This window comes from Lacerta agilis, chromosome 1 (genome assembly GCF_009819535.1).
Source record: "Lacerta agilis isolate rLacAgi1 chromosome 1, rLacAgi1.pri, whole genome shotgun sequence".
NCBI lineage: Eukaryota > Metazoa > Chordata > Lepidosauria > Squamata > Lacertidae > Lacerta > Lacerta agilis.
Genome location: NC_046312.1, coordinates 6,843,093 through 6,868,467, shown reverse-complemented (window position 1 = coordinate 6,868,467; position 25,375 = coordinate 6,843,093). Strand labels below are relative to the sequence as shown.

The following is a 25,375-nucleotide window of genomic DNA, read 5'->3' as shown; positions in this document are numbered from 1 at the left end:
GTACAGTTGCAAACCTGAGGCTTGGATGGCAGTATGGCCCTCCAAGCCTATCTGTCTGGCCCCAGGAGTTCTCACCAGGCTGCACTCACTGCTGGCCCTGCTTTGCCCTCTCCTTGTGTGTGTTTGCCTTGCTGGAATATGCCCTTGAACTTGCTTGCCTGGATGGGAGGGTAGAGGGGGGTGGGTGTACCTAGGAACTAGCCTACTTCAGAAAGGTGAAATTTGCATCCATTGCCCCACCCACTTTTGCCTCTGGCCACACCCACCTTTGCATGCCCCCACCCGGGAAGGTCGCCCAGAAGAGAATGTGACCCTCAGCATGAAAATGGTTCTCCCCGCTTCTGAGTTAGCTGAATGCTGTAGCTATGAGAGACAAAGCAGGTTTTGCTGAAGGTTTTTACTACTGGTTAAATCAGTTTTTTCTCCAAACTTGGGTCTCCAGCTGTTTTTGGACTACAACTCCCGTCATCCCTAGCTAACAAGACCAGTGATCAAGGATGATGGTCCTGGAGACCCCAGTTTGGGAAACACTGGGTTAAATGGTACTAGAAGCACAATGTGACTGCGTGAGCATTGGTGCGGGTGGCAGATAATATGGACTGAGTGCAGTCCTGCATGTTACAAATGCAGCAGGACATACTGGCCAATCTTTTTTGGCACAGGATCCCTTTAGCAGGCAATGCGAATGAAGCAATGCTTGTGTACACACACACATCTCTTGCAAAAGACCCTGGTGTGAACGGTAACAAATCGATGTGTCCTGCAGCAGTCATAACGTGGCTAGCTCTGAAGCCTAGACCTGGCAAACGTGCACATTGGTAATCGCACCACAGTTTTTTCAGCATTGCCTCTACTCTCCCTTCCCCTGCCTGCCCCCCCCCCCCCGGTTCCTCTAGTTCGGCTTCCTTATGCTGTTGCAGTTTCATTGTTTTCTTTCCTACCCTTCCCATGCTATTGATACCATAATTTGCAACCTTACTATTATTTTTGTTATTTAGTCGTTTAGTCGTGTCCGACTCTTCGTGACCCCATGGACCAGAGCACGCCAGGCACTCCTGTCTTCCACTGCCTCCCGCAGTTTGGTCAGACTCATGTTGGTAGCTTCAAGAACACTGTCCAACCATCTCATCCTCTGTCGTCCCCTTCTCCTTGTGCCCTCCATCTTTCCCAACACCAGGGTCTTTTCCAGGGAGTCTTCTCTTCTCATGAGGTGGCCAAAGTATTGGAGCTTCAGCTTCAGGATCTGTCCTTCCAGTGAGCGCTCAGGGCTGATTTCCTTCAGAATGGATAGGTTTGATCTTCTTGCAGTCCATGGGACTCTCCAGAGTCTCCTCCAGCACCATAATTCAAAAGCATCAATTCTTTATTGTCAGGCTCTCACTTCCATACATCACTACTGGGAAAACCATAGCTTTAACTATTATTATTGACGTTTAATTTCAAGTACGCAAGGAAAACGGAGCTTAGTGGCGGCACCGAAAAGAAAGATAATTTGTGGCTGATGGTTGTAGTTTTAGACATTCCCCATAATCTGTAACTTTATCCAAATGTAGCTCCTGTAATTCTTTTCTTGTGAGGCCTGGGATTTGCCAACCCAAATTAGAAACACTCCCCTCTGCATATCAGTAAGCTGCTTTTTGGGGGCATCAGAAAAGGTTTTTCCTGTCTTTACTGGGAGCTCTGAGGACACTTCCTTTGAGCCAAGCTTTCCCCTTGTCAGGGCCTGGTGCTGCCTTGCTGTGATGTTTACATTGGGCTAGCCTCTTTGCTTAAGGTCTGATTCTGCCTTGCTTTAGGACAGCTGCCTGTGCTTGTTCCAGAGAGGGCATTATTGCATTGCTCCAGCAGTAATCTGGGACTGACACAATCCTGCATGGATTTTTAAAAATTAGTTTTTATGAAATATTTTCTTGTGTGACAAAACAAACAGTTAAACAAGGAAAAGTACGAATAGCATCTCCACTGGCAATTCATAGTCTTTTCACAGTTTGTTTACCATTCGTTATGAGACACTATTGTAATAGACATTGTGCAATAGAGGGAAAAGAGAGGGGAGGGAGATTGGGGGAGTTAAATGATATTTCTTTCTATTGCATGTTGTTTGTGCACGGTTTTTTGGTTGGTTGCGTTTGGCTGGTTGCAGTGTGATTTGTTTGTATGTGTGAGGAGGGGAGTTGTTGGGTCACATTCTGTACCATAAAAGAATGCAGTTCCCTGGTCCTATTGTTGTTGGGTATGGAGAGCATGTTCTCTTGACAGTGTACCACAAATCAGACTCCCTCAACCTGGTGTCCTCCAGAAGCTGTGGACTACAACTCCCATCATCCTGGCCAGCACAACGCTGAATTCCTCCTGTAACAAACACACCCCTGTATGTTAAATGTTGCTGGTGGGTTTTATTGCAGAAAACGCCGAGGTAAAATTTAAGGACTTTCTCTTGGCTATGAAGAACATGATCTTCACAGAAGAGGAGGCCTTGAGTGTGGTGGAGCTGCTGAAGGAGAGATCGAATGTGATTCAGGATATTCTGCAGAAAGTAAGTGCTACTTTGGGTCACAGCACTTGACTGGAAAGGAGGGTGTTGGGTTTGCTAGAGCACTTGAGGCTAACACTTCTGGTCAAGGACTGCTTCTGCGACCTATCAGCATTTTTAGTTTTAATCATGATTTTATACTGATGCTTTTACTGTCTTCTCTTATGCCATCCTGGTGGATTTACTGAAAGGTGGCCTAGAAGCCTTGCATGCAAAATAATTACTGCAACAGAGACAGTCATTCTCACACTACGTGCTTCGTGCTTTTTCAGACACTGGTGTCATAAGCATTGATCCTCAGAAGTTATTTTCTGTAGGTTCCCTCTCACAGGGCAGAAACATGCATTGCAAGGATGCAGAACTCTTGAAAGTGCTGTGCCAACAATTTTTATTAGAAGGAATAGCTCAGGCATTGCTCCTCATGCAGTTCTCTCTGAAGAAGAATGACAGTATTCAGAATATGTTGGGCTGCAGAATATGTTGCTTTCTAATAAATAGTTTTTATAGGAACTTTTCTAAGTTCTAGATTTGCCTTTGTTGCTTTCCCCCCCAAGTCATTTCTGCCTTGGGTTGGGTTCTTCCCCCACCCCAGTCCTAAGACATTTTTTGCTTGTCTCTGTGTGCAGGTGTTTAATTCATCCCCAAGTATTTAATTCATGCCCAATATGAGACTTCTTTGAACTGGATCGGGCATCATGAAAAACCATGTTTTATTGTGGTGCGAACAAGCTGTGGCAAGGCTTGGACTCATGCCCTCCTCCCTGCCGTTCCGTGGCACGGCTGCGAGGAGATGGAAGCTTTCTCTTCCATCTTTGACTAATTTGCAGCTTGTCAAAAAACTGACAAAACATAATAAAGATTAACCATGGTTTGTTGAAACAGCCAAGTTTCAAACCATGGGTTATGAAGCTGGTTTGTTTCATCAGAGCATAGTTACGATTAGTCACTTTTTAGGGTTTGGATGTAATGCTAAACTGTAGTTGATTAAAAAAACAAAACACCTAGCTCGTTGAGGCTCATTCCTTTCATGACAAGCTGTAGTTCATCAGGATGTCAACCTGGCTCTTCTTACCTTCATTGTTTTGCTCTTGGTTGTTGCAGGCTAGTAAGGGTGACTCGGCAGCAGCCCAGCATCAGCTTCAAGAAAAGGACAAACTGCTTGCTGCTGTGAAAGAAGAAGCTGCCACTGCAAAGGAGCAGTGCAAACAGCTCTCACAGGTATGGTGGCTCACAGGGCACGTAAGTGCGCCAGTTTGGGTCTGTGATGTTTGGCTTCCTTTGCCATCTTTTCAATAGGGGAGAAGGGAATGTAAGTAAAATGCTACAGTGGTGTAAGGAGAAGGGAACAGGGAAAGGGTGCATAACCGTCTCGACATTCTCCTAACCCCCACCCCTTTCTGCTTATAATCAACAAACTAAGTTTCAATATTGTAATCTTTCTGCTCTCAGCTTCCATATTTAGCTCTATCATGATTTTTTCCTCCTCCAGCTCTCCTACTCTGAGTTGCCCAAACATTTAGTGCTCTTTAAAATGCCCCCATTGCTTCCCATGCACCCCCCCCCTCTTCCTCCAAATCTCATTCTCAAAACATGAAGGCTTTGGCTTAAAAACCTTACTCCTGTTCCTAATATTAAGAGAAAATTATGTACAGATACCCGCTTTTGTTGTCATTCTGTGTTTGTCCATCTGTTGCATTTGTTGAAGTTTGCTTGTAGAAGTGAGGCATAATTTTTCCCCCTTCCTAGGAGCTAGTTTCAGAGAAGGAAAGAAGCAGCTTAGTGGCAGCAAAGCTGAGAGAAAAAATTGGCACCCTGGAAAAGGACCATGGAGTCTTTCAAAACAAGATCCATGTAGGCTACCAAGAAAACCAGCAGATGAAGATGAAGGTAAAAACTTCTCACTTCTGCTTGGCTGAGCAGATGCTTTGGGTGGTGACAATTCCTTTCGCAGAGGACATTGCGTTTTGCTTGTCGAAGTGCCAGCGAGTGAAATTCAGTGTAGGGTTTTTAATCTCTTCTGTGGAGCCTCTCAGGGGCATTTTCACTCTTGAGGTTTAAAATGGTTCCTGCTGCTTTGCAACACGGATGCAGAAATGTCGCAGGTGCGCCTTCACAATCCAAAAGCCTTTCCTTGACATTAGTACAGAGCAGAGAGCGCACAAGGTGGTTTTGAGCTGACTTCCTGTCTCATATGTAAAAGTGCTTCTGGAGGTGGGCTGGGAGGCTCTGCAGGTCATTCGGCCCAGCCCCCCCCTGCACCGCAGAATCTTGTGGTTTGTCTTCTGGGCCAAGATAGTGCATAGATTTTATTAGGTATATATTTTAAAGCAGATTTTAATAGATGGGGTGGTTTTGTATAACCGTGCCTCTAAAAGTCATGGAAGAAGGGCAGTGAGGCATGCGGGCTGCTGGAATTCCACATCACTGGAAGTTCCCAGGCTCTTTAATTCTCCCTGCCTCTCAGCTTCTGAGATTACATCAGACTTTGCCCTCACCCTTAAAAGTCTGCCTATGCCAGGGGTGGGGCGAAAGTAGATTAGAGTTTCTGGTAGATCTCTGGCTGATTTGCAGTAGATCATCAAAGCACTTTTCTGATTTTCAGTTGTTTAATAGCAGGTGCAGCAGTACACCTTTTCACACCATTTAGGCTGCTGTAAGGTTCGCGTGATGGTGCTTACGAGTAACAAAGCAGGAACCCAAACAGTCTTTTGGCAGTTTTATTGTGCAAAACTATTTACAGTGCAAAGCTACAAAAGCATGTCTGTCTCAGTCGCTGGCAGAATCTGGGAGTAGCCCCTTCCGGCTCCTTCCCCAGCATAAGAGCCTCAGCACCCCAGATCTCCTACCCTCCTTGCGTTTCACCCCTCTGCGCAATTGGGGTGCCGGAAATGGCGTGCTTCCCTCCTGACCAACTGGACGAGGTGAGGTGATGGGGCTCTTTGCAGCACCCCCAAGCCCTCTCCTTTCCCGGCTGGCCCCTTCCCCTTCCTCCGCACTGGAGGTGTGGCTGCTCTTCGTGCAGAACACGTCAGGGCGCTCTGTATGCTAATAGACCCTCCGTTCCCCTCAGCTGGCCAGGTGGCAGTTCCCTGACAGCTGCTGAAAGAAAGCTAACCAGGGGTGGACTTTGTCAAAGGATTAGGAGTTCAGCTCAGTACAGTTCTGGGACTGCAAACCAATCACTAGGCTCAGAACCTGCTCTGAGGCACCTTGTTCTTTTCATTCTGTCTGTTAGTCTGTTGCACATGGCTCTGGTTCATAGATCTTGGGGCTCTAGGTTTTTTTGTGGTTTTTTAAAAGAAGATCTTACCAGCCTGAAGTCTACCCACAAGTGATCTACACAGCTTTAACAACTAGAATCTGCAGTTCTTGGGATGCTAAACAATATAGTCCTTTTAAAAATCTGTCCTGCATGAAATGCAGTCCTGCATTTTTCTGAGCCAATAGTCCTGTTTAAGGAAGTTGCCTGTTGCTTTTTCTTCTCCATGTGTAGTTTCAGCAAGTTCGTGAGCAGATGGAGGCAGAGATTAATCGCTTGAAGCAAGAGAATGGTATCTTGAGAGACGCTGTCAGTACTTCCACCAACCAAATGGAAAGCAAGTACGCTATTGGTGATTCCACTAAGACTTAAGTTTTATAGCTTTTACCCTAAAATTATGATTATGATGTGCCTGGTGCAATGCGTTCTTGAAGGCTGTAGACTTTAGTTGTGCCTGGTCTAGTGCTAGCTAAGGATACCTCCATTAGACCTATTGCAATGTATTGAGGAACTATGGATTTATTGAGGAAAAGGTACTGGCCACATCATTTTGTGTATCGGGGGCTGTGATGACTCATAGGATGATGATGTAGTTTTTACTTCACTGTCCCCGTAGATCTGGCCTCTTCTTCTTCTTCTTTGCTTTTCCAAAATGTACAGAGGATCAGTCTGGTGTGAAGTCTGCTGGTACGCATCATTCATTAAAGACTCAGTGTTAATTTTCTATTGTTTTAAGTCTTCTTCAGCTGTTATATTGGCACAGGGTCAGGGTTAGTTTGTTTTGTAATTTAGTGTCAAACAGGAAAGGTTTGGCATGAGGACTCGTTCTCCTAAGTGGATGGGCTATGCTCACGTAATGCTGATGACTATGGCAGTAGAAAGCTGGGATGCGAGATGGGGGCCGGGGAGAGTGTGTGTGTGGAGTCTGACCAACTTTAGCCAACTCTATCCACCCACCCCTGATAGCTTTCAAGAAACAGTAGCTTGGAGGACAGGGTCTTCACAAATGTTGGGGGTATGCATCCCCCCTAATTCAAGCAGTGGCACTGTTAATGTTATCAGGAGAGCAGATGAAAACCTGAAAAAGAGTGCCAGTCTTTTTTCTCTTGGTCATCTGTTGCTCATACAGTGGTACCTCGGTTTTAGAACGCCTCTGTAGTCGAGCCTTTTGGAACTCGAACGCCGAAAAGCCGGAAGTTAAATGCCTCGGGTTTCGAACGCGCCTCTGTAGCCGAACAGGAAATGTGGCTTCCGTTTTGAGTTTTCCGTTTTGAGTTTCGGTTTTCGAACGTTTCAGAACTCGAACGGACTTCCGGAACGGATTACATTTGAAAACCGAGGTACCACTGTATGTATCTAACATAATGTCTGCCCAGGACTAGAGTTATATCTTCAGGAGTTTGCATGTTTCCTTCTGGTGAGTTAATGGTACAGATTTTTCTCAGCTGCTTTCAATACTTGAAAGCATGAACACACAGAACAGCAAAACTCACTTCAACAAAAGATTGCTTCACTAGATTCTGTAGTTTATAACTGGGACCTCAATCTTATCAGTGAATGTGGAATTTTCACAGCAGAGGAATTGACCAGTTCCAATAATTTTGTGATAGCATATTTCAGAGTAGGTTTTTTTAATCAAAATATTTCCTTATGCTCAACTGCCAATGGCAACCGTCAGGCTTTCTGCAGACGCACATTCCCACTGCCAAATACTGCCTTGTAATGTGAAAAACAACCTTCCTTCTTTGTATCTAGACAGTCGTCAGAGCTCAACAAATTGCGCCAAGATTGTGCTAGGCTTGTGAATGAGTTGACGGAAAAGAACAACAAATTGCAGCAGGAGGAACTCCTTAAGAAGAATACAGAACAAGCTGTTAATCAACTAAAGGTGAGCTCCATCTTGCCTTCTGTGGTTGAGGTAACGCCACCTGTCCCCAAACATGCCTATCAGACCTGATCAAAGCTGCAAACAGAATTGTGGTTTTGCAAACCCTCTAGTTGGATAGTTAGCAACAGGGTGCTACATTCTTATCGTACAGCCCTCATTTATTGGCAGAGGCAAAATGTGGACATATGCATGAGGCTGTTGCCTTTGCTTGTGCAAGGTGTCCCTGAAAGGTCCTTCCTAAAGTTTGGGGGATCCCCTGGAAGGGCTTTTCAGAGTCTGTGAGAGGCGGCAGCTGTTCCGTGGAGGATATGTCTACCTTAACTGTATCTTCTACCTTACTTCTCTATTTTGGGGCTGGCAAATGTCCAGCCCATGGGCCAGATTAGGCCTGATACAGCTCCCACTTACCGGTACTCCTGTGAAGCTATTCCCCCCCCCCCGACTCTGCCGACCTACCCTACCCCAGACATCATTTGTGATGTTGACTGTGAGGTGCCGCTGGATCATCAACCTGTGGGGAACTCCCATCAAGCAGCTGATCCCTGCGGAAAGCAGCTTTTCCCGCCCTACGCTTGCCACTTGAGAAGTGAGAAGTCTTGCCCTTTGCATTGTCCCATGGGGCTGGGGACAGATTAAAAAGATCTGGCTCACTGGGCTAGAAAGGTTTCCCATCCTTTCCTATGGAATCTCCATGTTAAGAGGTCAACAAAGGGCAGTTTGACCCCAAAGTGACTCATGGGCAAATAATGTGCTATTTGTCCAAACAGACAGAATATACAAGTGCTATATACTTTTCTCTTAATAAGTTACCAGCTACAGAAGCTTTGTGACCTGTACAATTGATTAGTTCCAGCAGTATAGTTTAAAAAAGCATTTTGTAGCCAAGTAGTAGACCCAGCCACCCTTCAAGAGTGCCCCACTACAGTGTCTTAACTGGATGTGGAGCCAGCACACCAAGGACACTTCTAAATCTAATAATAAGATCAAACTATAAATTATGTAAGTGTCCCAAATCTATTTTTCCGATTGGTTGTATGCAAGTAAGACAGACTGATTGGTATGTATAATTTTTCACCTGTGCTTTCAGTACGTAAGTGTTGCCCAACCAGTTCACAATAAAAGAATAATATACTCTGGTTTCTCTTGAGGTTGCATAAATATAAAAATATGAACAATGGGATGGGTGGAAGAATCCTCATAAATCTGAAGGACCACAGGATGAAACAGCAGATGCAGTGGATTATAAGACAATAGAAAATACTTTTACACAGAAACTTAAAAGTTTTTTTAAAATAAAAAAATGGAATAAAAAGGTCTTGACTTCGTGTAGGAATCAAAATCAGGTGCCAGGTAAGCTTTCCTAGGTAGAACATCCCAATGTTTTAGGGAAAGCTCCCAAAAAATACTATTGTAATGTTGCTGGGATTAGCCAATCCCTCTACAATTAACAATTTTGCAGTTAACAACAATAATAAACTGCCTAACTCATTATAAAATTATGTAAATGTTATGCTCAATGTCAGGACCACTAGGGGGTTGCTGGTGGATCCAAGCCAGTAGTTTACTGCTGTGGAAGGTGAATGCCACTGCTATGGTTTCTGAATACTTTGGCACTCCAAATGATGTGATCTGGGTACCTAGGGCAGATGAAGCCAGTTCATGCAAAAAGGCATCAGGTGGGGTGTTTCATTCTTGGTCTCTCTCCCCCTTCTTGAACATCCATCTTGGGCTATCTGTTCCACTTTCATTACCCTGAATCACGTATTAGGAGGATGAAATAAAAATGTTGGGGTTGAGCGCTCTTCCCTTAGCAAAGGATGAACTTGAGCGCTGCTCAGAAATGACAACGGCAACAAGAGACATGTGAGGCACTCTTTATCATGTGTGTGTGTGTGTGTGTGTGTGTGTTTGTGTGTGTTTCTTTGAGAGGTGATGCAATAACATGATCAGAGATGTATATTGTTCTCTGTTTTCTTAACATCCAGGCGCAACTACAGGAAGCTGAGCGAAGATGGGAGGAAATGCAGAGCTATCTCAGGAAACGAACGGCAGAACATGAGGCAGCCCAGCAAGGTGCATTATTCAGTTTCCCCTTTTTTCCCATCAGTGGGAAGAAATCCCTCCACAGGATCCCGTAGAAGCCTCTGTAAAGATGTTTGGTTGCATCCGGTGGTGGCTTTGTGCTAGTGTCAGGGACTGGCTGGACTCAGAGGAGCGGTGGCTGGATACTGAGGAGTGGGCACCAGGAGAAGCGGAGTTGGGAGACTGACTTGGAAGAAGTCGTCATTGATCTGGGAGAGCCTGTAACGTCCAGAAGACAAGAGGCAGAGGCAGGAGAAGCTGCAGGATTGGAGAGTGACGAACAGAAGGAGAGAGGGAGAGGTCAGACTAGTGTGGAGTCAGAGGCCTCCACACCTCCTCCTCCTGCCCCATCTCTCCTGGTTTCCCAGGACCAGGAGAGGATTGAAGAGGGAGGAACAGAAGCAGGTTATACGCGGGCATAGTCTGCCTGATTGGGTGGAGAAGATTAATAATAATAATAATAATAATAATAATAATAATAATAATAATAATAATTTATTTATACCCCGCCCATCTGGCTGCATTTCCCCAGCCGTTCTGGGCAGCTCCCAATCAAGTGTCTAAAACAATACAGCATTAAATATTAAAAACTTCCCTAAAAAGGGCTGCCTTCAGATGTCTTTTAAAAATAGGATAGCTGCTTATTTCCTTGACATCTGATGGGAGGGCGTTCCACAGAGCGGGCGCCACTACCGAGAAGGCCCTCTGTCTGGTTCCCTGTGACCTCACTTCTCGCAGTGAGGGAACCGCCAGAAGGCCCTCGGCACTGGATCTCAGTGTCCGGGCTGAACGATGGGGGTGGAGACGCTCCTTCAGGCATACAGGACCGAGGCCATATAGGGCTTTAAAGGTCAGCACCAACACTGAATTGTGCTTGGAAACGTACTGGGAGCCAATGCAGATCTCTCAGGACTGGTGTTATATGGTCCCGGTGGCCACTCCCAGTCACCAGTCTAGCTGCCGCATTCTTGATTAATTGCAGTTTCCGGATCACCTTCAAAGGTAGCCCCACACAGAGCGCATTGCAGTAGTCCAAGCGGGAGATAACAAGAGCATGCAGTACTCTGGCGAGACAGTCTGCAGGCAGGCAGGGTCTCAGCCTGCGTACCAGATGGAGCTGGTAGACAGCCACCCTGGACAAAGAATTAACCTGCGCCTCCATGGACAGCTGTGAGTCCAAAATGACTCCCAGGCTGCGCACCTGGTCCTTCAGGCACACAGTTACCCCATTCAGGTCCAGGGAGTCCCCCACACCCGCCTGCCCCCTGTCCTCCCAAAACAGTACTTCTGTCTTGTTAGGATTCAACCCCAATCTGTTAGCCGCCATCCATCCTCCAACCACATACATAAGTTGGGGTCGGGGTCAGGGCCTCTATATTGCGGCAACTACCTTATTGAATGCACACCTAGGAGAACCTGAAAGATGTAGGACTGGGAGGCATGCCTTTTCATTTCCAGCACCTATTTGATTTTGATTCATATATTTTGGCTAACTTACATTTCAAGAATTCCCAAAACACGAAGTCTTACTTAATATATACCGTATTTTTCACTCTGTAAGATGCACCTGAACATAAGACGCACCTAGTTTTTAGAGGAGGAAAGGGGGAAAGCACTGTTTTTTTGAGGATCAGCTGAAAGTGGTGCAGCTTCTTTTTCAAAGAGGAAAAGCCCCGTTTTTATGGGGTTCAACTCACAGTTCTGCAGCTTCTAGTCCTACAGCCATTTCTACAGTTTCCAGACATATAATCTAATCAGCCAGTCACATGTCACTGGGGAAACAAACAGCCTCCCTCCGCATTCAACAGTGGAGGCCTGGGCAAGGGGGCGGGGCTGGATCTCCGATCACTTGCTGAACAGCTGTTCAGCGGCTTCCTTTCAACACCCCCTTCTCTCTTTGCAAAAAAAAAAAAAAAAAGCACGATCTGCTTTTGGCCCCTAGGCAATCCGGCTCCAGGGACCATGCATTCGCTCCATAAGACGCACAGACATTTCCTCTTACTTTTTAGGAGGAAAAAAGTGTGTCTTATGGAGCAAAAAATACGGTAAGTCTGCTCCAACATTAGAATGGCACTCTGCTCTTTTTTGAAAAGGCCTTTGTTGTTGTTCTCATGGATGTGTTTCACAAATACTTGGGTCTGTTTGGCTTTGAGATATTGAGTTGCGCATGTTTTTATTATTAAGACTTCATGTATTAGAAATTGTTGAAGTGTCTTACATTTGTTAACTATAAGTGTATATACCTTATACTTGGTCCACCAAACTCACTCTTATCTGTCTGTACTGTTTAAAACAAGGGTGGGCAACCTCATTTCTGAAGAGGGCCACACTTCTTTGGAGTAAAGGGATGTGGTTGCAGCCCAGTGGTGGGTGAACTTGCTTTAAAATGGCAAAAGCGGTGAAGGGCAGAGCAAGAGGAAAGCCCCATTGATCCCCTACTTAGGGGCTTCCCAGAGGGATCTGGCTAACCATTGCGGGAAGCAGAATACTGGAAGAGTCGGACCCTTAGTCCAATCTTGCAAGGCCAACATTTTATCTTACAGTTAGGTAGCCGTGTTGGTCTGCCATAGTCAAAACAAAATAAAAACTAAAAAAATTCCTTCCAGTAGGACCTTAGAGACAAACTAAGTTTGTTCTTGGTATGAGCTTTCGTGTGCAGGAAGAAGTGTGCATGCACACGGAAGCTCATACCAAGAACAAACTTAGTTGGTTTCTAAGGTGCTACTGGAAGGAATTTTATCTTACTTTTGGGGAGTGTGCACTCGGTAGCCAGCCTGGGTTTGTCGCCATCAGGTGCCCTTCTGTCCATAGGGAGAAAAAAGTAAACGTAGCTTTTGCTAAGTCTTCAGTTGCCTATCAGTCCCCTTATTGTTCTTCTCGTGGCAGATGTGCAGAGCAAGATTGTGGCTAAGGACAATGAGATCCAGAGTCTGCACAGCAAGCTCACCGATACGATGGTATCAAAACAACAGCTGGAGCAAAGGATGATGCAGTTAATGGATGCAGAACAAAAGAGGGCGACGGCCGAGGATTCAATACAGAGGCAGCTTCAGGTATGGCTTTATCTCACCCGCTTGATGCGCCTTTTAGTTTCTCAGGTTTTTCTTTGCTACATCAGAGCGGTGGAACTCCTTTCCGCTTTACAGGCAGAAATCCAAGTGCGCCTCCTGGCTTTGGGGCTATCCATTGGCCGCTTTCTTCCAAGCTCAGCAAGATGCCTCCTGCAGGATTGGAATGCCAGAGGTTCTGAGCTTGTGACAGATTCCTTCTAGAGACCATTCCAGTGACTGCTTCACTGGTCAAGCTATGTGCCACTCCCTCCAACAAAAGCGGCTTGCAGCAAACCTTAGCTAGGTGCTCATTCACGCCCACCCCTGTTTTTCCACGAAGTGCAAGATGACACGACACCATCTCCTTCTAACATTCCTGTATCTTGCTAATCTAGTGTGAAGACACCATTGCAATGGCTTACAGACAACGAGAGAAATGAATTCAACATAGGTGGACTTAAGTGGCAGCGGCAGCACAGCGTAATGTTCCAGCCACCCAGCTGCTGGCTCGAAATATATATTTCCTAAATATATTTTCTAAATAAAGACATGTTCTCTGCCTGAGTGAGGCCAGTTGAGGGGCAGGAGCAGGCTGGCCTTCCTGGGCAAGGTGTTCTCAAAAACACCAGGTGCCACCTGGTTGCTGCCTGTGCCCTCTTTACTCTGTATGACCTGGAGGTGTGAAGGTGACACGTTTTGAAAAGGGCTTGGGTGGAAACTACTAAGGCAACATTAAACAATGCAGTATCGGGTACAATGCCAATTATTCAGAATCCAGTAAGCATCCTTCACACGGCTTATGATAGCTTCAGCAGCTTGGATTTTGTATCCAATCTCTCCCTTTCTTTCTCTGTAACCACGATGCAGACCGGGGCAACTTCACAATACATCCAGGTTTAACCATTTAAGCAGAATAATCCTAGTGGAGCTGTGTTATCCTTTTTCCTATACAAAGCCATTTCAGAACGGGATGTTTCTAAAGGTGCTACCTGCTTGACCTTTCGCATCTCTTTTTCCAAAAGGAGCTGATGGAACAGAACGAGGCTTTAAAAGCCCAGCTTCAGAAGTTCCATTCCCAGATGGCAGTCCAGGTATGGAAGCATCGGAATGTCTTGTAGCTGTCATTGTCCCCTCTTCCTTCTCCTTTGCGTTCAGAGCTAATGCCAAGTACTTTGGAACTGAACTGGTGTGGCACAGAATGCCAAGAGTAGCTCAGTGCCATAATCTACATTACGATGACACACGGCACGTCCGTGCATTCATGTGGGGTGGAATTCAGCATCGTGCTATTATAAATGCTCCATCTGCACAAGCTTTTCCACTTGACAGACAGAACAGTCCCCACTCTCCACCTCTTGCAACCTCCTGACACCAGTGTGGTGTAGTGCAGTGTTTTTCAACCACTGTTCCGCGGCACACTAGTGTGCCGCAAGATGTTGCCTGGTGTGCCGTGGGAAAAATTTGTTTATTTGATTCCTATTCAAGAGAATTATTTTATATATAGTCAATATAGGCACAGAGTTAAAATTTTTAACATTTTCTAATGGTGGTGTGCCTCGTGATTTTTTTCATGAAACAAGTGTGCCTTTGCCCAAAAAAGGTTGAAAAACACTGGTGTAGTGGTTAAGAGCGGTGGACTCATAATCTGGTGAACCGGGTTCGTGTCCCCGCTCCTCCACATGCAGCTGCTGGGTGACCTTGGGCTAGTCACATTTCTCTGAAGTCTCTCAGCCCCACTCACTTCACAGAGTGTTTGTTGTGGGGGAGGAAGGGAAAGGAGAATGTTAGCTGCTTTGAGACTCCTTTGGGTAGTGATAAAGCGGGATATCAAATCCAAACTCCCCCTCCTCCTCCCCTCTCCCACAGCTGGGTGTCCTTGGACAACTTGCTAGGTAAAGGCTGTACGTGGTGACTGGCAGAGTTTCATAGGTAAAAACCGATGGTGCCCCAAGGCTACAGTTGGGACTTTTGGGTAAGGTGATAAGACAAAGCCACTGAGAAAAGGCGGGGTTTGAAGGCAGGGAGATATGAAGAGCCCCTCTGTTCTTGGAGACCTGGAACAACTGTATCACAATTGCATGTTCAAGTCCTGGTTGGGCTTGCTTGGAATAAGACTGGTGTTGAGCAGGGTGGCTCCATTTTTACCTAAAAGAGATCCATTTACAATGGATCGAAGCCTCATTTTCAATCTGATTTCTAGCTTTGAAATACGAAGCTTGCAAAGACCCTAAATGCCCTTAAACATGGTGATGCCTGATCAAGTACATAGCTGTCAACCCTCCCTGCTGTTTCCCAATGCTATAATAAGGGAATTTCCCGCAAAAAAGGGGAAAGGTTGACAGCTATGATCAAGTGTTCAATTCAGAATACCAGTTTCACCTGCATCTTCTGTCTTTCAGAGTTCGGCATCAGCCCTTGCAGAAGAATTGCACAAGGTGTAAGTATTATTTCATTCCTGGGTTTGTTATTTGCTTTGGTGTGTAGGCACTTTAGTTATGTGGGAGAGATTTTTCTTGGAGGAAATGTTGTCATTTCCAAAAATCATACCCGCCATTGTTACAGATTCCCCTAAGAAACCATAACCATCTTCCTAAGGATTTCCCCTCCGTGCTTAACATTTGCAGTACATTGTATTGTGTGTTGTTTTAGCAGGAGAAATTAACTCCGCCCCCTCATTTTTTTAAAAAAATACAACAAAATACCCTCTTGTTGTAAGATTCAGTTGAGTGACCATGAGATTTCTGAGTGTGGCGGTGGATGGGGCAGGCTGTGGGCGAGGTTAGAATCGTTTTTGTGTATGAAAGCTTTTTTGTAGCCTGTTGCACAAACCAAAACCCTAACCATGCATGGAACTAGGGTGGCCAACTCCCAAGAGACTGCGATCTACTCGCAGAGTTTAAAAACTGGCAGTGATCTACCCTCTTTTGGGGGGTTCAGGTTAAAGTTGCTGAGTTTTTCTTAGGGAGGAGGAAAGCCCCATTTTGGGGGGGTGCAGGGCAAGAATGTTTAGCTTTTTTTAGGGGAGCCAAAGCTGTTGAGCTTCTTTTGGGGGGAGCCAGTGATCTACCACAGGTGTCCAGTGATCTACCTGTTGGATGTGCCTGTATTATATGAGATTCAGACTTTGGCTCCATCTCGGCTGGTTGCGGTTCTCTGATTAGCAGCAGCTCTCCTAGTATTCTGGCAGGGGGAGGTCTTTTATAGGAATTTAGATTTTTAATTGGGTATCTGGAGCAGGGCTGATGAGTCCAGTAAGAAGAGAATCCTGGGGAGAATCGTGAGGACTAAATAGAGAGTCCTGGATGCTGATACCTAGTTATTGATGTGCTGATTTCTTTTTTACAAAAATACTCTAGCTCTGGTTCTCCCCACCCCCGTTTGCATTGATCTTCTTTCTTTCCTGACATCTGTATGATTAACTTACCTGTTGCAATATGTTTATGTAAACCTGACACCACTTCAGTTATGCAACATGGTAGGTGAGGTTCGGCCCTGGGCAGGGGCCAGTGGTTCAGAGGGGGAGCTCAAGCTTTTCTGGGGCAGATTAGTCAGACCTGCCTTGCTTTTTGCCCTCTGCCCTGTGAGAAGGAAGGTCAGAAGCAGAGACTGAGATAAATGGGGTCACAGTGACCTCACAGGGTTCACTAAAGTCACCATGGGAGTGGCGGTGGACGGACACTGTCCTGTAAGCTGCCCTGCTTCTGCAGCGGCCTTGAGCTTCTGCTCTTGACAGTGGACACTAGGAAATAGGGCATGTGCTGATAGGGAACTGTAGCCATGGATTGACTCTCTGCTCTCTGGCCCCATCAAGGTGCTGGTTTTGGTGAGCTGTTTGTTCAGATCCAGAACAGATCTCCTGGGAACTGTCTTCACCTCTCACTATAGTATTCTGCATTGCAGGTTGCTAATGCAAATCCAGAACAGATCTCCTCCCTCCCCAGCATCCATCCAGCATTAGGTTTTGTAGCAGTCCTTAAAGGACTGGATCTTGCGGTATTATCACCCTGGTCATCAAAAGCTGGAGTGCAGAATTTTGGACAAGTCATGCTGGGGGTGCAGCTGCAAGCTGCGCGCATTTTCTTTTCGTTTAAGGAGGTCCTGCTGCTTGCATTTCTAAAACCAATAACTTACCGATCGTCAACTGCAGTTGGGCAGATTCTCATTACCTCTTTGTCGGCTCTGCTTGTTGTGATGATACATTGCTAATGGAGGGGTGCCCTTTAATTTTGTCCGTTTGTTTTATTGCAGGATTGCAGAAAAGGATAAACAGATAAACCAGGCTGAGGACTCGTTAGCCAACGAGCGCATCAAGCTAACCAGCAAGGAGGAGGATCTCATGGTAAAGCAAACGCTCAAGTGTTGCGTGTGAAAAGTGGAGGCTTTGATGATGATGATGATTTCATTTCTATACTGCCCTTCATCCAAAGATCACAGGATGGTTTGCCGTATAAAAGCACAAAAACCACATACCACAATAACACACAAGCAAAAAAAAAAAAGTTGTTATTGAACCTGATGTAGCATGTGTGTTTTAATCCTGGCACGGTAGATTAAAATAGTGGCTGTACAGATGTTATATATTTATCTGAATAAGCTGTTTGCATTCCATGCAAAAAGGAGACTACCTTGCTCCTTCCTCTCCCTTTGCCAAACACCACAGACGTTGTGACTGAGTCATGGTGGGGTATGGCTTTTCTACTTTCCCTCCTGTGCTTGCACATCTCAGTCTCTTGTGGTTTTCAGCAAGGCGAGAAGTGGCCAGAGGCAGTGGCATAGGGAGCCGCTTTGCTGCCCGGAGCGGCAAACGCGGAGGCACACCCCCCCCCCGGGGTGCAGGGCACCGCTCCCTTGCGTGCGCCCTGACGTCACGATGCACGCGCAGCATCCAGGGTGGAGTGCGCATGTGTGGACATGCACAGTCCACCCAAGATGCTGGGTGCGAGCGGCTGGCACCCCTTCTGTGCGGGCACGGCGGTGGCAACTTTTAAGATGTAGAATTGGTCTTCATGGCAGGGACTTTCTAGCCACACCCTGTAACGTGAAACCCTTTTCTCCCCTCTCCAGGTTGTACAGAACATGAACATGTCCCTCAAAGCGGAAGTGCAGAAGTTGCAGGCGCTCACCAACGAGCAGGTTAGCAAACCCATATTCATATCTTGACAAGTAGTGTGTTCTGCCATTCCATTTGACAACACTTGAGTATTATTTGTGCTGGGTAATATTTGTGCTTAGCAAGAGTTAAGGAAGACTGGCTCGAAATGTGAAAGGTCGGATCATTCAGTGCCACTTGGGAATGATCTAAACTCAAAAGTACTTAAGGTGTGCTCAGTTAGAAGCACACCTCAAGGGGGTGTGTTTCATCTCTTATCTGCTGTTCTTTGCACAAAATCTTGAAAAGAAAAGCTTTGGCTCACACTTGACCTCTTACATGGAAGCCCCTTTCCCCCTGCAGTCAGAAATTTAGAAGCTGGTTAGAGTCGACTGTTGGTGATGGGGGCATTTTGCACATGTTCTAGAGCCATAGCTCAGATTTTGTGCTGCACATTCAGCCCAAATGTGTACTTAAGCATAGTATAGAAATGCAACAATTCTTTATCCATCCTAGGCCTACATTCTGCTTACCTATACTTCTCAAACAAGACCTACTAGTTTTTGACCGCCTGGAAAAATCTAGTGATTTTTGTTGCTTAGGATGCTCCACCTTTGCCCTGGACCCTCCTCTCTTCCTCAATTCCAAACCTCTGCACAATTCTTTTGTTTTGTAATCAATCCACTGCTACTGCTAACACGTTGTGGTAAGAAATTGTACTTGCCCCGCCTAAACAGGTGAGACAATTTGAGATCTAGGACTTTTGAGGGAAACGTGAAGGAAACAGTTGACTATTTATTCAAGTAAATAAAAAAGCAGGAGTGGAGAAAATCTAGCCCTCCGTATGTTGTTAGACTTCAGTTTCCATCAGTCTCAGCCAGAATGGCCAATAGTCAGGAATGATGGGAGTTGTAGTTCGGCAACATTTGGAGAGCATCTCCTTCCCCACCCCTGAAACAAAGTGTTGCACAGTGGGAGATTCTTGTTCTCTGTCCTTGTGGGCTTGAACTGAGTGGAGGATGGTTCATGTTAAGGCCATGTGTAGCAGGCTAAGGAGACCCAGGTCCAGATCATCTCTCTGCCCTGGAGAGGCACACTTAGCGATGGCGCACCCCTCACTGTTTCTCAGCCTAAAATAACTCGCAAGGTTACACATACTTTCCGTCACAGTTGTGCTTCCTGCAGCTGGCACACAGAGTAGGAAAGACAAATGTGCTCTTCATTCACCTATGGGCACGTGCCGGAGAGCTGCAGCCCAGTCGGGTTCCAAGCACATGTCTTACCGATGCTAAAGGGCATGTGTCTTATCATTCATGCTTTCACATCTTTGCAGACAGAATCTGTGTTAACTGCAGCAAATGCAAGTGCCGTACAAAGCGTTGAGCCGCCATGGGGAATTAAGCACCTGTTTGTGGATCGTTTCATTGCAGGCGGAGGTTTCACTGTGTTCGCGGCTTCAGCCTGCTTTGAAGCTCCTCCAGCTTAAGGGGGAAATCCTCCTTTTTTCTAGATTGCAGCTTGAAGTCATTTTCGTAATATTAGAGTAATGGAGTTGGTGCCCCCACACTGGAATAACTCTCTGCCCATTCATGTGCAGATATCCTCTCCCCTGCCACCAGCTCTGTGGCATTTCCTTTAATACAGTCATATACATCATTATCCAGGGCAACGGTGCCCTGAGCATTTTCACTTCCTAGCCTGTTACCTAAAATAAAGTGCTTTCTTTCCTAGATTTGAAAGCATCGCTGCAGAGCACAGTCTGATGAGCAGGTTACTGAGCATGTGGCGGTGCCTTTTTCGGAGATGGGCAAAACATGTGTCTCCCCACCCCCCTTTTTTATTCCTTGTGGCAGAAAAGGAGAGGCACAGCAAGAAGCTAAATTCCATAGGCTCAGTCTTGGCTTTTTAATGTTCTATATAGCCGTGTTTGCTGACTCTTGCTCGGATGCAACACACTAAACAGTGCTAATCCTCTTTCCATCTAGGCTGCTGCTGCGCATGAGCTGGAAAGGATGCAGAAAAGGTAAATAAACAAAGAGTGCCATCTGATAAGCCATTGTTCTTTGATTGTTATGTGCTTGTTTTGGAGTGGGCTGGGCCTTGTAAGCAAGTGGGGGGCCCCTTTTATTTTCTCTTTAACCCTTTGCCCTGTTTTTCAGTACTCAGGCCAGAGATGAAAAAATCAGAGCGCTGGAGGAGCAGCTTCAGGGACACCATGCCAAAGCTTCAAGTGCAAAAGAGGAACTTCAGGTACTCTGTGTGTGTGTGTGTGTGTGTGTGTGTGTGTGTGTGTGTGTGTGTTGCCTAGAGCAGCCTTACTCACAGCTGGACAGCTGACAACTTGGCAGCAGGACTAGGAAGGGCACAGGAAAAGGTGCTGGATGGTAGTGTAGCAGCACAGCGTCCCAAAAACAAATGGAGATGTGGATTGAAAAAAATTGCTGTCAGTGATGCAGGAAAGAAAAGTGAGGTGTCTCATCACAAAATTGTGGCTCAGCATGAAGTGAGCACAGGGGCACTGCAGTGTCTATGAAGATCCCAGTGCTAAGAAGCTTCTGAAACAAGTGGGGATTTCAATACAGTGCTACCTCGGAAGTCAAACAGAATCCGTTCTGGAAGTCCGCTTGACTTCCAAAATGTTCGGAAACTAAGGCGCAGCTTCCGATTGGCTGCAGGAAGCTCCTGCACGCAATTGGAAGCCACGGAAGTCGTGGCAGACGTTCGAGTTCCAAAGAATGCTCGCAAACAGAAACCCTCACTTCCGGGTTTGCGGTGTTCGGGACCCAAAACATTCGACTCGCAAGGCGTTCGGGATCCAAGGTACGGCTGTATGAGCAAAAGTATGCACTGAGTTTGATTAGCGTCCCCTCCTTATTTTTATTTTTAATCAGGGGACTTAAGGTCTAAACTACATGTTACTATATTCAGTGTTTTTTAAAGTGTGCTTAAACTGAACTCTTTTATTTTGAGGGAAAAGTAGCTGCAGGACATATGATCTAGAATATGCTCTGATCCAGATCAGGCTTGCAGGGTTCCCTGCTGGAGAATGATAACAACAACAACAACAACAACAACAACAACAATACCCATAGGTGCTGTTCACAGCAGTGCTGCTAATAGAGGCCAGGTTTTCTCCCAAATGCTAGATTTGCTTCCACTTGCTAGACCTTTAGGGTGTTTTTTTTTGGGGGGGGGGTCCTAGTCTACCCACTTCCCTGGTTCCCTAGTTTATTCTAGTTCTTTCTTTGAGCAGCCCTCCCTTCCAGCTCGATGCTGTTGAAACGTGATCCCCTGCATTCAGGAAGAAGGGCCAGAGCTCAGTGGTGGATCACCTGCTTTGCATGCAGAAGGTCCTTGCTTCAACCCCTGGCATCTCCAGGTTCAGAACCTTCCTTTCCCCTTCTGAACTCCTGGAGAGCTGCTTCCAATCAGTGGAAGCAATACTGAGCTAGACAGACCCAGTGGTCTGATTTGCCATAAGGCAGCTTCATAGGTTCAGTGTCTCTTCCCACCCCCCACCCCCCAAGATCAAATCTGTACTTCCTCCCCTTATTCCTTCTGCTCCATCAAAGCACTTTCCCCTGTGTTCAAAGCACTCCACATAGGCTGTTCCAGTACAAAGTGCCCCTTGGGATCGCCTGGAGCAAGCTGGTATCGCCATAAGCGGGTTAAAGCGAAGACCCTTCCCAGAAGTGCTGTCATCATAATCATGGTGCCGATCCACCCTTTTCAATTCAGTGGATAGATAGCCAACCCGAACAGGAATTGGGACTCTCTTAACATTTCTGTCAATTGCTGTTCATCAGAACCACCGTTTCTCTTCCAATAACACAAAGAAAATTGCAGGAGCAATGTCTGGGTACAGAATTCCAAACTGACAGTGCCGTCTGGCGATTTTCATTTCAGGTTCTAAAGGATCAAAACAAAGCGCTGCAGTTGGAAGTTCAGAAGCTGCAGGCTCTCTTGTCTGAGCAGGTATGGCAGACAAATTGCTGCTAATAATACTATCTTTGTTCAGAAATGGCTGCTGATGTAGATGCAGCTGATTTGAGGGTGTGGGAGCCAGCAGAGGGTTAAAGGATGTTTATCCTGTGTCTTCTAGTTGCTTATAGAACTGAGTTTGGAACTAATTCTGGGTAGGATGCCGTTTATGTAATACTGTATATTAATGTTAATTATATGAGATATTAATTGAAAAATAAGACTCTGGTCCTCCATGGGCATGGTTAGAATGCATGTAGCAAAAAGCATCCCCTTATAATATCGAGTCTTTTTCTCTTAATCATACAACTTCAGGGTAGGAAACAGCCAAATGGATCCCCCACTTCATTTGGCCACTATTTCTTCATTTGGCCACTAATTCCTGCATTGGAAGGGGTTGAACTCGATAACTCTTGGGGTGTCTTCCAACTCTACGATTCTATGATTGATTCTTATCCTCTCACAATACCATTATGTATTGTGAAGAGAAGCGGACACATAGCGATGGATTCAAACTACAAGAAAGAAGATTCCACCTAAACATTAGGAAGAACTTCCTGACAGTGAGAGCTGTTTGACAGTGGAATTTGCTGCCAAGGAGTGTGGTGGAGTCTCCTTCTTTGGAGGTCTTTAAGCAGAGGCTTGACAGCCATCTGTCAGGAATGCTTTGATGGTGTTTCCTGCTTGGCAGGGGGTTGGACTGGATGGACCTTGTGGTCTCTTCCAACTCTGAGATTCTGTGATTCTGTGTCTTTGGGGGGGGGAGTTGGAGTAAACAATCTGAAATATACAAAAACGACGCATGCACGTTGAGAACATGCAGGCCCAACAACTCTTTGGAGCACATTAATAGGCTTTTCCTGCTTCGCAAATGCCAGCAGTGCTCTAGGTGACGTTTTCAGTAACGGATGCCTTTAGTTGCTTATGCCTCTGGCAGTACAGTATTACAATATTCAGACGGGTGAACAATACTGTGATGATCAGGGTTGCTGGTCCCTTGGCCAGGGTGGAGAGCACCAGCTGCTTGTGTTATCTACTAGATCTTGCTGAGTAGGCCAGACCTCCAGGGTCTGGGTGAACCTTAGCTTTACTCTTTGCTTGGATAACAAGAGGGTTTGGTTTGCGTTTGAGGCTCAGGGGCTGGGAATGGAGATGTTGGGGCCACTGTATGCCATGCCTGCTCCAGATGGCAGAGCATAAGCCCCTCTGATCTCAGGCTACCTGACCTAGAAATGGTTGTTTTGGTGCAGCTCCTGGGAAAAGGGAATCCGCAAAGAACTAGAAGTGCTGCCGCCCCCATCAGCTAGCTTGAAAGGGAGCATTTTGGGAGCAACAGTTTGCTTAGCTCTTTCGGCTTCTTTGATTTCTTTGCCCTTCACTTCTTGCCACGAAGGAGCAGCCACATTTGGGTGCACAGGTCCTGCAGGTGCAGCCGGCCAAGTTGGCTCTTGCCAACATCTATGGAACAATATCCCATTGTAAGTACAGGTAAAACTCGAAAAATTAGAGTTTCGTGGAAAGGTTCATTTCTTTCAGTAATTCAACTTAAAAGGTGAAACTAATATGTGAGATAGACTCATGACATGCAAAGCGAGATATGTCAAGCCTTTATTTGTTATAATTGTGATGATTATGGCGTACAGCTGACGAGAACCCCAAATTAACAATTTCAACTTGGGGGTTTTCATCAGCTGTGCGCCATAATCATCACAATTATAACAAACAAAGGCTTGACATATCTCGCCTTGCATGTCATGAGTCTATCTCATATATTAAACTCCAGTAGCTAATGAAAACAATTGCTTACATAAATGGACTTTTCCACAATATTTTAATTTTTCGAGTTTCACCTGTAACTGGGAGATTTCTCCAACATAGTCTTACTCAGAGCAGACCCATTCAAATTACTGGACCTAAGTTACCCGTGTCCATCAATTCCAATGGGTCTTCCTTGATCTGCCACAGAGCTCATCGTTTTATTTGCTACAATAGTTTAACTCAGGGGTCAGCAAAGTTTTTGCGGCTTGGGCCGGTTCACGGTCCAGGAGACGCCGCAGTTGGCTGGAGTGTGTGCGTGCGCACGCATGCGCAAACACTATTTCTGGCGCGGAGGAGGCGTGTGCAGCTTCCCATTGGCTGCAGGAGAATGTGAAATCTTGAGAACTGAAAAGGGGGGTTGCTGAACAGGATCTCCAGCACTTAAAAAATAGCCCGGGAGGGAGCTTCACTGCATTGTGTAACTCCTTAGCCCTTCATATGTACAGCAGAAGTAGAATAAATCATGCAAAGATCTGTTAATTGGTTAGATTTCAATTAATTTTTCTAGTTTCTCTTAGTGCAGGGCATACAGAGTTCTGCTCGAAGGAAGGGCAGGATTCTGGGAATGGGGGAAAGAGCAGAAAGGTTGCGACATCTTGCATTCAGGCTATATTAGTTTAGCAGGAGTGCAAGGGACCAAATCAGAATCGCTTAAACACAAAATAAATTTATTTAAGTAGTAAAGGATGTTTTAAAAATTCATTTTTCTTTGGCAAGTGGCTCCTATGTGGAGGCAATAATCTTACATTTATTACAGAAGGGGGGGGGGCTTTTATGTCTTAACAAAGGAAAGTAGGTGATGTTGCTTGCAAGTAATCTTTTTTTAAACTGGAGACTAGCTCATTGAATGAATCAAAGCTTATTCTGTCAAAATGACAAAATAGTGTAATAATTACAAGGTGTGGAGAAATGTTGTTCAGAGGATTTTGGTGGCTAGTATCTAGTATCTGACCAAACTGCAGGAGGCAGTGGAAGACAGGAGTGCCTGGCGTGCTCTGGTCCATGGGGTCACGAAGAGTCGGACATGACTAAATGACTAAACAACAACAATCCAAGGCAGGCATAGGCAAACTTGGCCCTCCAGATGTTTTGGGACCACAACTCCCACCATCCCTGACCACTGGTCCTTTTAGCTAGGGATGATGGGAGTTGTAGTCCCAAAACATCTGGAGGGCCGAGTTTTCCTATGCCTGATCTAAGGGTACAGAGACTGGGGTGAGGTATGTTAGGGAGTAAGAAAGCATCTCCTTGGCTCCAGGAAGCCCTTATCTGTTCTCTCGTTCTCAAGTTATCTTTAGCATAATCTGCCACTTTGCTTTGAAATATTAACTGTAACAGTGAGAGCTGGGAACATGTTCTATTTGGCTTGGATAAAAGCAGCAGTTCCAGAATTCCTACTTAATAGGAATCAGGATATCTGGGCCATTTGTACTGCTAGGCAACGCATGGCAGTTTTGGAGCATCTTTGAAAGAAATCTAATCACCTTTTAACATGATTATTATCATGGCTGGGGAGGGGGATTTTCAGCTTCAGACTTTCTAATGTTTGAGGCTGGCCCTCACGGCTTTTCTGCATCGGCGCTTCAGATAATCAGCACAAATGCAAACAGCCGGATTCTGAGCAGTTCCCTTGCTCACTAGAGCTGCAAACCAGCATTAAGCATGACTTCTCTCT

At 45.8% G+C, this 25,375-nt stretch overlaps 1 protein-coding gene across 9 annotated transcripts in view; it reads left to right on the top strand.

The window, feature by feature from the left end:
• The window catches only part of KTN1 (kinectin 1), a 102,845-nt gene that overhangs the window by 40,921 nt on the left and 36,549 nt on the right, over window positions 1–25,375 (top strand). For all 9 annotated transcript variants that reach the window (XM_033169505.1, XM_033169418.1, XM_033169746.1 and 6 more), the window contains exons 5-18: window positions 2,406–2,536; window positions 3,635–3,751; window positions 4,280–4,420; window positions 6,027–6,133; window positions 7,548–7,680; window positions 9,666–9,753; window positions 12,649–12,815; window positions 13,835–13,903; window positions 15,212–15,249; window positions 17,061–17,151; window positions 17,877–17,945; window positions 19,887–19,924; window positions 20,061–20,151; window positions 21,808–21,876. In XM_033169505.1, coding sequence (XP_033025396.1) covers window positions 2,406–2,536; window positions 3,635–3,751; window positions 4,280–4,420; window positions 6,027–6,133; window positions 7,548–7,680; window positions 9,666–9,753; window positions 12,649–12,815; window positions 13,835–13,903; window positions 15,212–15,249; window positions 17,061–17,151; window positions 17,877–17,945; window positions 19,887–19,924; window positions 20,061–20,151; window positions 21,808–21,876 — 1,349 coding nt within the window. The remainder of the gene's footprint in view (window positions 1–2,405; window positions 2,537–3,634; window positions 3,752–4,279; window positions 4,421–6,026; window positions 6,134–7,547; window positions 7,681–9,665; window positions 9,754–12,648; window positions 12,816–13,834; window positions 13,904–15,211; window positions 15,250–17,060; window positions 17,152–17,876; window positions 17,946–19,886; window positions 19,925–20,060; window positions 20,152–21,807; window positions 21,877–25,375) is intronic.